This window comes from Centrocercus urophasianus, unplaced genomic scaffold (genome assembly GCF_019232065.1).
Source record: "Centrocercus urophasianus isolate 14NV4802_14NV808 unplaced genomic scaffold, USGS_Curo_1.0 seq_9, whole genome shotgun sequence".
In the NCBI taxonomy this organism is placed as follows: Eukaryota; Metazoa; Chordata; class Aves; order Galliformes; family Phasianidae; genus Centrocercus; species Centrocercus urophasianus.
Window position 1 is genome coordinate 29,108,843 of NW_024885532.1, and position 13,590 is coordinate 29,122,432.

Genomic DNA, 13,590 nt, shown 5'->3' on the forward strand with positions numbered 1-13,590 from the left:
TTCCCTTTTCTCTTTTGGCTTCGTTGCTTCAGTCTGATTCTTAGAGTGATGTCCTATACTTAAATAGACTTTCTAGTACAAATCCGTAAGAACTGCAAGATCTATTTTAACATCAAAGTGCAGGAACTCAGGAGAAATTCAAGATTCATTTTTTAAATGTTCTGAATGGTGGGACAGGTTTGTTCAGTGATGGCCAACCAGTAAGATGAAGCATCTCACTGTCAGAATGAGAAACTGCTCACCTGTGAAGGGGTCCTCGGGGTGTGATAGTTTCTGGGAGGTAGTCTACAAGTGGTGCCCAACATCCTCCATTGTAAGGCATAGGCAGGGGATGTGGTTGTTTGGTTTCAACAATATTCAGTAGCCAGCTTGTATATGGAGAAACAGGGTCATCTGCATGGAAAAGTATTAAAACAGGGTTCGGAAAAACCTCGTCAGTAATCTTGAAGAAATAATAAAATAGAGTTTATGCTAACGCATCAGCTCAGCTGTTTGGAATAATGTGATAAGATGACATTAGGTTTGCAAATTCCAGTGTTCAATAACAAGTGATGCATTTTTAATCCCTCTTTCACGCTGCTGGAAATTAAGCACATTCCAGGCAGACAGTACTGAATTGTACATGCTGCAGCTGAATCCCTACTGTCACTTAGTTGCTTTGGATCCAGATCACAAACCAACAAGCAACAGACTTTCTTTTCAAAAATGAGAGGAAAGTTCAGCCAAGGAAGATGTCGGAAGCCATCTGCTGCAAGGAGCTCTGTGCCAGTGACACATTCCTGCAACTCCCCACCAGCAGTACCCTGCTGAGTGATGCTACAAAGGCAGAAATAAAGTGTCCCAGATTAGGAAAAAGATACAAGGAATATAAAAATCATTCTCAGTAGGGTTGAATTACTGAATTTCTGAAATATGTGTTTAATTTCACTTCAGTAGCTGATGTACTTTTAATAAATAGGATTTTTTTTTCTTCCTGCTTATTGCAGTGGTAGTCCAGTAAGCTGTTTTCACCACTTTCTGTCTTCTCTCAACTGTGCACAGCTGAGCTCATCTATCTTGCATTTTATTCCCTTTCACTCTTCTTGACTTTCCCATTAGTCAGTTTTTAATTCTCAGGTCTGGCAGTCTGCAATAAGATGCCATGGAAAGCATGCTCCTGAGAAATGCCTAACCGTTGTCCCTCATGAATTTGCAGTGAGAATGCTATTTTTTTGCTTTGTTGTGTTGTTGTTACACTTAATTTCAGGTAGGTTTGAAATTCTCACCACTCTCCTCAGCCTTTTGGTTTTACCTGTATGTACCTCGTCCTTGTTGGCTTTGCCATAGGACACAGTGTTTTGATGCTTCAAGAAGTACCAGAGCCAGATTTTCTATTAAACATCACTAAATGATTTTGATAAAATGTCACCAGCTTTCCAGCTCTTCAGCAGCTCTTCAACACAGTACCTTCTGCAATTGGTACTATAACGCCAACTTTATTATTCCCATTCTTCAGCCCTAGACTTCCAAGAGACCTTCCAATTCTTTATGATTTATACCTCCACTTGTTTCTCTCATCCTCTGGAGGATGATTTATTATTTATAGATAAAGCAGAATAAAGTGCCTTGATAAAGTAGCAAAGTACAGCAAGTGCACTTACTCATCTTATGAGGATTAACCAGAAAACATTTGCCAAATGCTTTTCACATAAAAGCACTGCACAGTTACTGTTCATAACCACCAGATTAAGTGTTTCACATAAAACTGTTTCCTAAAATCCTCACTAAGATCGAGTTCCTCACTTACTTTTTCATGGATTTATGTAATGGACCGAGAAAAATAAAGAAGCATTTTGCACCTTAACAAACAACCTTTTCCTGAACAAGAGTCCCTGTCTTGGAGGAATCTGTTTCCTATTTCTATCTTCAGCAATGCCTGTATGCTCAAGTAGACTGGAGAGGAGGGAGGCCAGACAACCAAGTCCCTGGAAGCCCAGGCTGCCTGCCCAAGGGAGCAAGTTGCACTTTTTTAATGGAGGCTGCATTATTTATATTCCAGCTTGACAAATGATACAAAAATTACTTTCTATACAGAGATCTATATACATGAATGAAAAGAATTTAATTTTACATCTAGGTATTCACATATTTGTGGAAAGAACCCCTGTTCCTACAAAGTCTGCAGGTGCAGGAAGGAACAATCATTTCAGCAGTGGTTGGAGGAGAAGTTCCAAAAAACCCAAAGAAAATTTCAGCATTTTAATTCTTTTCATTACCAAAAGCCCTTGTCAAAACCAGCTCCTTGTGGGGAATGTTCTGATAATATAAAAATTTTCTGTTTTGAAAGGTTGCTCATGCAGATCAGATTAGTGCTGGTACTCCAATTAACATCTGCTGAAGAAATTTAATAACTGCAGCACTCAAAGACAATTATGAGAACCAGATAACTGTAGTAAAACCCGATGAGTTGAATATGTTGAGCACTTGTTATGTGTATTTAAATACTGCAGAATGTACTTATGCAGTATTTTGTAAATATTGTACTTTCTAATTATGAAGACTTGTTACTGATACAGTAAAAGTCAGCCTATTTCTATGTTTTGCAGACAAGTATTGACAAAAAAATTATTTGTCTGGAAGAATATATAAACTCTTCTACTTTTTATGTCAAAATACCATCTCCATCTGGTGTCCTTAGCACCAAAGAAACACATTATGGCTTCTGTATTATTTTACCTGACTCAACTACGACAGAAATGAATTTTTATAAGAAAGTCTTGCCTTTATACAACTGGTTAGGTCTTAACTGAACTCTATAGGTTGGCTTCTTTATGATTCACTTCAGAAATCAGATAGGTTATCCAAATGGCAAATATGTAATTCAATAGTAGACGGAAATATCTTGGTTATCTTCAAGGATCTGCTAAGAGTCTACTCAACACAAATACACAATGAAGAACTACACTCTGGAGCCCTATGTCATTCCCCAGCTATCAGAGTTTTACATATTGTAGTTAGATATTGGTTGCAGACAGCAGAGAAAAGCTAAAAAAGGTAAGGCTTTGTTTTGGAAGTTACTAAATCCTTTCTTCATCTACAACAGTACTTGAATTGAAGGGAAATGCTGGCAAAGGGAGCAATTCAAAGTATTTGTTGCAATGCTCTAGAATGTTTTTCACCTTGCTGCGTACAGTGCAGTGTGTTACTGACAGGAGAATTCTCTGTTATTGCTTCAGTGAAGTTCCCTTGCCTTTAAGTAGGTTTGACTGAAGTTAAACAAAGGAAATAAATGAGGTATGAAGGTAAAACAGGGACACACTCTTCATGCTGATGATACATTGCTATTTACACAGAAGTTAAACAGAGAGCCTCCCACAGTCAGAAGAATGTTTTCCTCTCCCATCAAACAACAGAACTTTAATCAAATTGAGTAACAGAACTTACTTTTGTCATCATCATAAGATCCTCCGGAGCTATTACTGTACCTTGATTCTAGTCGAGTATGTGCTCTGACTACATTACTGAACCTTCAAATACAAGAAAAATCTTCATTAAAAACACACTGACATCAAACATCTGGGCTTTATGTACGTGCTTACTTTACAAAAAAACCACTTCCTCATGCATTCGCTTTTATGTGGGAGTAGACAAAACTCTGAACACAATGTTATGCTCATAAAAACAGGCTCTTACAAGACTTTTCTGAGTTCTAAAAAGGCGCTGCTGGGTCATGAGCTTGTAAAATTTAGCAGAGGGGGAATTCTCATGCTGCACATGGCTGCTTTTTTTGAAGTAAGAAACTGTGCTGAAGCTGGCCTGGATGTAAGCTGTTTACAGTGGGTATTTTGTCACAGCCCACGTTCATGGCCAAAATTCTGGCAAAATGCTAAACCAGTAATTGACTGAATAGTCCAATGTTGAGCCTACACAATTATCAAAGCAACAAGAATGGCAGCAGATAATCCTTCAGTAGGATAATCCTGCAACTGCAAGAGCGTGTCAAGCAGAGTCGTCATGGAATATTAAAGATAGAACGAACTGTTCACAACTGTCCTCAAATGTGCCATGACAAATAAACTGTTTATTGGTGCTTCCTTCATTTGCCTATGCTGTCCGTGTTATCAGGACCTGAAGTGGCAGTGAGAGGGGCCATGCTGGAGGCTCACACCAGTGATGATGTAAAACACGATGGTTTATGCAAAGATAGGAAATTAACTGTGTTAAAAGAATTTTATCAAACAAAAGAAGCCTTAAGGTTCTCTCCACAACATTCAGTACAATTTCTTACTGATAATGTGCATGCATACTGAAGGCCATTTAGTTATCCATTCATATATTATAAAATTTCCAAAGCAGACAGTCTCATTAGGGCACAATAAAAATGAAAAAAAAAAAAATAGAGAAATATGTAGAGAGAAACTGATACGAAACAGGTGAAGAATAGGCCATAGAAACAGCTTGAGAGCAGGGCAGATTTTTTAAACAAATACACTCTCTGAAACTCTCTAACACACAGTGATATTACAAACACGATTCACTATGTCAGATGACAGGCACTGAGATAATATTATACTATCTATCAAAAAGTTAAACATTAGAACTAAAGTTAATGCAATATTATCCTGTTAATCTATGCTATAACTGAATGCTGAACTTGTACACACAGAAAATTCTGGATCACTGAGAGATACTTCAAAGGCCTTTCAGCCTTTCATTTAACATTATATTGCTTCTGCATAAAAATAGCCATGTTATTAGTTTTGTGTTATTTCAAAGTACCACCATTAATGAGAATTGTTGGTTTACAATCTGTTACTTTCTGTAAACATTATTTAATATGCCTTGGACATTCTAAGACTGAGTTCTAAGTTTAGTTGAGAAGTACAGATGCATTTACCATTACTACCATCTTTAATAATGTAAATGCCAGCAAGGAATTTTAAGAAATTATTTCACATGACTATCTGAGCTTTATCATGCAGTCTCTGGCAGATTTAACTATCAAAAACCTTCATTTATATTACTCATGTAAGCAATGCTGGAAACATAGTTAGATTTGAAGTAAGCCAGGAAATGAAATTTATTCAACTTATCTTCAATTCAACTAAAAAGTAATCTAAATCTAACTCTACACACACAAACATGCACACATACAGTACACAGTCTGAAGGACAGAAATGTTCCCTCATGTAACTGTTTCTGTACCATTAAGCCTCAGCCTTTGAAAGGTGGACTGGAATGTTGAAATTATACTAGTCACTATCAGGAGCAACAGGCTAATGTAATACTAATACACTTACTAATAAATGCTATTAGAAGTTCTCTTACAAATATAAGTGGGTTTCAGTAAGAGAAAAAAAACACATCTGTGCTTGAGTATCAGGTGGGCTTCAAGCTTTGCATTTACTCCATCACTTCATAGCATTTGCTATATGTAATAAAAGACTGAGCATATGGTTTCTAAGCAAAATATGTTACATCATTTTCCTCTGCAAAACACTTCATCCAGAAAAATGGAGCAATCATAGACATAAATCTCCAAACTAAATTTTACTTGTCTGTGAAATAAAAAGGTATCATCTAACCTGATTTTTAATAAATACTCCAACATATATCATTTCATACAGATTCAATGAATTTCTCTCTCCTTCGTAGATAATTCCAAGGAAAACATGATCCAAATAGCACAATTCCTTCAGTGTAGGTTTAACAGATGTTCAATTGCCATGTATTTATTAAACAACAGTCAGGAGCGAGAACCATGTAAACAGCTTTTTTATACATGTTCTCATTTAAAAACGGTTTTACTAGGACACTGCCACTTAGGATCCTTCTAAACATCATGAATTTTCAGAAAACAAGCTGAACTTTGCTCAACATCTAACCCTTACACCAGGAAAACACATACATTTTGGAGAAAAAGAAGTCACAAACCTTTCATCAGCCTCTTTCACAATTCTGTTCTCTTCTACATCAGGAAAACTATCTTGGCCAGCTATAACAGTGTTACTGCTTGAGGTGGTTCCTGTATATGAGATGTCAACAAGAAACCTGTTATGTGCTGCAGACAATATGCACAAATAAAAGCATATAACTTTAACTTCTTCAGTAGTCACAGCCAAAGAGATCATGCTGCTAATACAACTGAAATACAACTTGCACAAAAGAATGAATACTGCCACCTCTACAAAACATGATCTGCTTGCATGGCTGAATGAGCTGTAGTTTACACGCTTCAAGAGGCAGATCAACACAGTGATGCTCTTTAACTCCTTGGACTATGCTCATTCTTACCTGACCTAATTCGTTTACCAAGAACCTCGCAAAACATTGGCCAGGTTGAATTTGGGCTGAGTGTCTCTTATCCAGCTTTGACTATGGCCAACTGAAATAGCCCCAGGCCTTTGAAAATGGAATTGCCACTTGGTTGAATTTCTCGGTTTTCAGCTGTTAGTTCTGTGATGACTTCATCACCAATGACAGCACTAGTGATGCCTTCCTGTTCTGAGAAACTAGTGAGAGCAATAGAACCGCCTCATGAATTCTGAACTATACCAAATATATAAAGTATATTACATGTATGTTTACAAAACTTATGCAACATTAGGAATTTAAAGGAACTGTAATTTAGATGTGCAACAAAGCCCTGAAACTTGCACTTTATATAAATACACATCTGAATGGGTACAAAAGTAAACAGGAAACTTTTTTTCAAAGACTTGGAGACTGGAAAGAGTAGAAAACACAACCAAAAAGTATACTTAGATCATACCAGAAGCTGCAGCTGAGGCTTTGTTACTGGCAGCAAAACGGTAAAATGGAGGATTATCACAGTGCTGGACTATTGGGTTCACTGGGTCAGTTTGCTGCAGCTCAAAAAGAAGCTCCTCCATTGTCTGAATCGTATTATTGCGACATAGATATATTGCAACCTTTTTTATCTAGAGAAGAAAATTTCAGTTATTAAAATCTGCCCAAAGAGAATTTCTAAAGAAATAAACATATCATACATTGCAGAACTGAAAATATCCAGAATGCAAATGTTTCTGTTGATCAGACACACAATCACACAACTGCATTCTTCTTGTTCATAGAGAAATACAACTGCTTGCTTTGATTTCAAGACCACTTTGCCAGCTGAACAAATCTGTGTTCTAATCATCTAAGAGGTTTGGTTACCATCCACAAATCATCTGTTTAGATAAATTATTTGTAATACAAACACACAAAACCAACTAACCCTGTATCCAGCATTTAAGGATATCAGCACTGACTCTGAATCATACTCCTGGATTTACAGTTTAATTGTATACAATTGCTGATGGAGATGAGTCTAACTACCTTACACAGAGCAAAGATCTCATCTATAAAGCCACATCCACCCAAAAGTTCATGTCTGTATTTCCAGATAATGGTTGATGTTAAAGACAGGTAGGTGTAGCCACAAAGAGTAGGTCAGGCTCTCAGGAGCTACTTGTATCTGCAACTAAAGTAATAGGATAGGGGAAAACGGCAGAGCAACTGTGTATGTAGACTTCATGCAACCTGATTTGAAAAATCTGAGAGCATAATTTACAGAAATACAGGTAAAAACACCTTTTGTGTTACTTAACAAGGCCTCAAACTTTACAGTATGCACAGCAGTAATGTAGACTGCCCAGAGACTGACATAAAACTAGGCTGAAAATGTTGATGACTACTAAAAACGAAGACTTTCTCTGGCTCAAAACCATTTTCTTTCATAAAGTGCAGCAGCTGAGAAACTATATGCAGAAGCATTCTTCTCTGCTTGCCTTCTTTGTTTTAAAGATGTCCCTAAACAAATACTTGTAACGATGCTAATACATTGGACTGAATTGGCTTTTGATCTCAACAAGTACTGCTGTTCTTACAACTAATTTCTTATTTAGAACTTCCTGCTGCTTCTCTTTCACTCTTCATATTTTCCTTTTCTTTTTATTTTTTTTAAATAGAGAAAATGGACATTCATAGTCTGTTTTACCCTTCCATGCTATATGCTCCCAATGACTTCCCAGATACAACTCAATTTCCTTTCAGAGTCTTGTTTCTACTTGGGCTCATGGTGTTACATTCAACTACTTTCTCACCAGAAGGGGTCACGTACTCGACAGTAAAGGTCTCTGTGGAAGGGTTTCCTGAATTTCAAATTTTCTAAGAAGTTTTTCAGTAGATGTAAAAGAAAGAACAGGTGAGCAATTTACATCAGGGCACTGGGAAAAAAATGCTTAAAGAAGGTGCAAGTATAAAAGATGAAACAGTGAACTCAGCTGCTTGAAAAAATAATAATAATTTTTAAAAAAAGGAATCAAGGAATGCTTTTGGCTTAAGCACACACAAGCAGAACAGATGGCTGAAGTCATGAAGCAGCTGGTGACTGCCTTGAGATGGAGAGGGCTCCAAAGGGAACTGGGTAAACCGGCAATCCTGCAACTTTAAGATCTTTTGAGCCCAGATGAGCTGAAGCAGTGCTGATAAAATGTTTGAATTATCTTTATTTGCAAAACTGTATCTGCTATTTACATGCTAATTGGAGATACATGTTTATGGCATCAACTGTCTTGAATAGTTAACAGAGTCAACTACAACTTCTTATCTGTAAACTCCAGGGCATTATCAAAACACTGAGCAGATGCATGCGATAAGCTTGGTGTATTTTCCTACTCCAGACAAAGTCAAAATTGAAGGGCAATTTGTAAGCACAGTCAGGCTTTATGTTTCTGTGGAACTTGAAAACATTTTCAGATTTTGCAAAATCTGAGAAGAGGGCTTAGAAGGACTTTGAAGAAAGAAAGATGGGCGCTATGAGTAGTAAGAGGAGTTGAGGTAAACTGCTTAAAGCTGTGGGATGGAAATACTTTTGGAAAAAGGACGTGCTGAAAGTTCATAACTCATGGAAAGATCTTTGATACCCTCAAGGTATTTGGAATCAACTCCTTTATCTTCTGCTCATACAAACACTGAGCTTATTCTTACAGCTACACCGCTTTCAACCTTTCGTCTTGATTAGATGAGTATCACTGATTTTGCACATACTTCACACTTCTACTGAACAGATAATGTGGATCAGTAGGCCCCCCAAATGAATGGAAACCAACAGGATCTTTATGATGCATAAGCAATGTCTCAATTTTTTTTAATGTTCTTCCATATTTCCTTGTTCTATTACGCTTAGCAGTCAGCATAAACACTTGAAGAAAAACATTATCTCAGCAACTGTAAACAAGGCTTTTTGGGTAAGTTTGATCACTTTAATATTCATTTCCAATTTATTTCACGGATATTATCACAAAGAGACTAATAAAACAGCATAGTATCAGCGTCCTGGAAAATGTACTAAATTTAGATTCTCTTTCTCCCAGCAGCTGAGCAATGAGGCACGTGGGAATGGGGCTATCCTGCTTTTCTCAGACAACCGTGATTTTATTTTAACTTAAGTAATAACAATATCCTGCTCAGTTTGACTCATACATTGCAGCAACAATTATATAGCTCACAAGAGCCATGCAAAAGTTGATATGTTAAATTGCTTTTAAAGGTTAGGTATGCTGTTGCCCTTGATACTTCCCACAGTAAGATTTATTCTGCGAAAGAAGAGAAAGTAACACTTTCTTAAAAGTGTTTTTCCATTGCTTAAATTACTTTCAAAATGTATCCAGTAATAGTGCAAGCTAAATGCCACCAGAGAAAAATTTTAATTGTTTACTATTTTTACTTCCCCTAATTTTTCATGCAAGTTATTTAACTTTTGACAAGTCATTCAGCCTAATTAATACAATTTTAAACATATATGCAAATTGCATGTTTTTACACAATTCTGACATGAAAAAAAAAAAATCAAAATTTGTTTTAATCAATGTTGGTAGTTTATGGTCTGTCCTTGTTACTTGTCCCTTACACAGACAAGCAAAGATGTGCTTTGCTTGTGGGCAGCACACCTCTTGCTTGAAATAAGGCGTGCTCCACCAGTAAGGACTGAGATTCTCACTGTTCATTCCCTTTTTTCAGTATAGTTTCTTGGCTCATTTCTTTACTCAATTTAATCTGCACAGTGTGCTAGGAAATACATAGGTGCTGCTTAATCCTAAAACAGAAATCCATTTTCTGCAAGGGACAGCTGTTTTCTTCATTACAACCCATGTAACCAATAGTAAATAAAGTGCAAGAACTTACATAAGGTAAAAGGATGGTATCGCTACTAACGCCACACAAACTGATGAGAAACTGCAGTGTTATTCTAAGGTTGTTACTCCATTTTTCATTGTTGGCCAAAGCATTCCAGACATTTTCCATCTCTGGTCCAGGAATTTCATCTCCATACTGCAAAGGATCATAGGAACACAGTTCTTGAAATGTATATAGGATATAAATATGCAGACCTCCAAACTGTAGGCATGCCATTTTTGGGGCATTTTCTCATGCAATATCAACAGTAAAACACTGGAACAAATGATAAAATGGTGTTTTCAATAACCACTTGACAGAGGTGGGAACATACATTCTGTTTAAAAGAAATACATTCTATATCCACTTTGAAAAACAGCATCTTTGTCTGACGAAAGCACACTTATTCACTTTGGAACAAAACTATGTTTTTGGAAGCAACTTACTTGATGAACTGTTGGTGGGTGGCAAAGGTGAGACCTCAACACATCCAACAACAGATCCCATAGAATTCCTGTTTTCACTCCATAGAATTCCTCTAACAATAACCTAGACTCTGTACTAGCAGATCATTAATGACTGAATATCATGTCCTCGGATACAAAGCAAATACCAAAAACTGTTTTGGTGGCACAGTCCCTATATTACTTGAGGCACACACTGGTTTAGTTACAGGGCCTCAACATGGGGCAAAGAAGAAATCCTGAGCCAACTGCAGTGCGTGCATGGATGCGTGCGTTCTCATCTCATTATCAAGAAATGTGTGTCAGACTAGTACAGATAGTTGCAGTGCAAAATTTTTGCTATCAGAGGCAAGAAGGTGTGTTTTGCATTCAAAATCAAGGTTCGAAAATTTTGGAAATTGCTTTATGGTCTTGTTTATATATTTATTTATTTTACCTTTGCTGTCATATACATGAGATTATTAAGAACCAAGGAGGTAGCCTCAGGAGAGCCCCAGCCATTGCCTTTAAGTCCACTTGTGACTGAAACTTCCCCATCCTTGTCCTTTAGTTCATCTTCTGGAGTGGTAGGGCTTGAACCAGGGAGAAGCAGTCTGTTGTCTACAAGTTCAATATTATGAAGCCATGGCAGCAGATAAGTAAGCATAATCTGTCTTCCATTTGGATGTGTTGTTGGAAATCGCTGGCTTACCTCTAAAATAATTCAAGTTGAAAGGTATGACACGTTAGCTTATGAAACAAACCTTACATATACTGCTCAAATCAGTTTCCTGATGTGTATTACATCACCTGATGGTTTTAATCTTGCAAACCAGAAGCATACAAAAGCATGCACTTCAAGAAGAGAAAATAATAGCAAGAAATTGTTCAAGTCTTTTGTCTAGAATAACTAATGTAGTTCTAACACATTTGGGCTATCATAGTTTGGATATAGAAAGTTACTACCTGTTACAATGCTATCATGCCACATCATATATTAAGTGAAATATGTCTGCAAAGAGGAAAAAGGATAATTTGGGTATTGGCTGCTATTCTAGAATTTCAAGAGTTTTGGGGGAATTACAGAAAAACATACAGCTGTGTTCTTCAGAATTACAGTGTCCCATTAGAATCCATTTGTCTAAGCTATAGTTTAAATTACAGGATACTCATTATATTGAGTTTACAAAAACATCTTGCTAGAGTCATATTTCCTGTGCTGAGGCCTGTATCACTCACAGGTGGTTGCCACCCTGAGTGCTGTATAATGTGTCATTCATAGTTTATAGAACTGGCACTGTAAGGGAAAGAGATTTGGGAAATCTGTGATAAGATTTTCTGTCTTTTTTAAAAAAAATCTTCAAGACATAAACTAGAATCTAGATGTACAGAAAGGGGCTCTGCTGTGTACTCTGTAATGTACAGACACTGCATTCTGGTATTTAAAAACGAGAGCAACACATCAGATGGATTCAAACAGACTGGTCTCAAAATGTAGTTGTTCCCAGCATGGTCTCAGAGTGAGCGTATTCTAAATGGTCCCCCTGCAGATCTGATTCTTCAACATTTTTCTCAATAACCCTGACACAATGTTTTTCTGATAAAACTAAAATGATAATAAAGACTTGCAGATGTGGCAAAGGTGGAGATCCCTCTTCCAGAATGATTTGAATATTTGGTAAATGTTACTTGGACACAGGCAAACAATCTTCATGTTGAATGTGCATATGGAGTGAAGAATTTTATCTTCACAACTATCATCTATATAAACAAATCTAAGCCAAAAGTCACTGTGCTTAACAGAAGAACCCATTACTGTAGTTTTCCAATGTCATTTTAACTTATCTTTGGCTCTTGTAATCTCAAAGCTATCCTAAGGTGACACAAGTGGAACAAGAGCTCCCAACTGAGGTGTTCAAATATTCTGTACCTTATATAATTGCCTCTAGGAAATACATGTTTTATTGCTACATTTGATTTCACCTGAAACAGATCAAAACCAGGGCAAGCTAAATCTATAAACAGAATTGCCATTCACAGATGGAAATAACTCAGAAGTCTACTATTTTTACAAAAATGTAAGGAAGATATTCAGTAAAATAGACAGTTACCTGAAAAAAGAGGAAGGGTAAGTTCAGGATACATCCTTGCTAGTTCATGTGAAAGAAGAGCAAGTGAGACACTATAGAGAGGTGGTAATGGACCATGTGTACCATACAAAATACTGCCTGGCCTTTGCTCAGCTACCTTTTTTGAATAAACAAAAAGTTTTGATTCAAGAATCTATGAAAGAGAAAAAAAAAACATAATGAGAAAATTGAATGTATTGACTCAGAAAATGTCAGAACTTCAAGGTGTCACCACATGCTGTGGTGACACAAGAATGACCCACATGCTCCAAATTTGAAAGATCCTATCTTTCCCCCATTAATTTTTATATAAATATTCCCATGAATATCTAAAGCCAAGATAAAATGAACTTTTTTATTTTCAAAACAAAGCCAGAAAGCAAATAAACAGTACTTTTTAAGAAGCTCATGCACACATTTAAAAAATAGGCAGTAGGACACACACAGCTGGTTGTTTTGTAGAAAAGCAGCTGATACATGCCTGCATAAGTTGCATGGAAATTTCGTAAATCTCTCTGTTGGTGTCAGAAGCCTTGAACAGCACCAAGTTTAAAAGCGTCACAATATCAAAAGGATAGTTCCTAGAAGAGTAAACAGCAGATTTTCATGAATGTTGGTGAGGAATGCAGATTATATTCACTCTGATTTAGTGTGTAATATGGCTTAATGAGAATGTCATCTTCCTTTCCTCTGTTCTATCACCAGAATATGGGAAAGGGAGTTCTTATGAACACATGCTGTTTGATCAAAGGGCCATCTGGTGAACTGAAAGAAAGAAGGGATTAGTCATAATTACCTTAGACTAATACTTAGGAATGCACTGAGTTACCCACAGAGAAAAATGGAATACCTATTTC

General features: G+C 36.7%; 1 protein-coding gene across 1 annotated transcript in view; it reads right to left on the reverse strand.

Moving 5' to 3' along the window:
• FRY (FRY microtubule binding protein) overlaps positions 1-13,590 on the reverse strand; it is a 160,017-nt gene that overhangs the window by 53,037 nt on the left and 93,390 nt on the right. Inside the window, exons 30-37 of the mRNA XM_042839018.1 lie at positions 13,215-13,314; positions 12,716-12,887; positions 11,062-11,318; positions 10,171-10,317; positions 6,752-6,920; positions 5,914-6,004; positions 3,424-3,506; positions 243-393 (exon numbers count right to left, since the gene is read on the reverse strand). Of these exons, the coding sequence (XP_042694952.1) occupies positions 243-393; positions 3,424-3,506; positions 5,914-6,004; positions 6,752-6,920; positions 10,171-10,317; positions 11,062-11,318; positions 12,716-12,887; positions 13,215-13,314 (1,170 nt within the window). The remainder of the gene's footprint in view (positions 1-242; positions 394-3,423; positions 3,507-5,913; positions 6,005-6,751; positions 6,921-10,170; positions 10,318-11,061; positions 11,319-12,715; positions 12,888-13,214; positions 13,315-13,590) is intronic.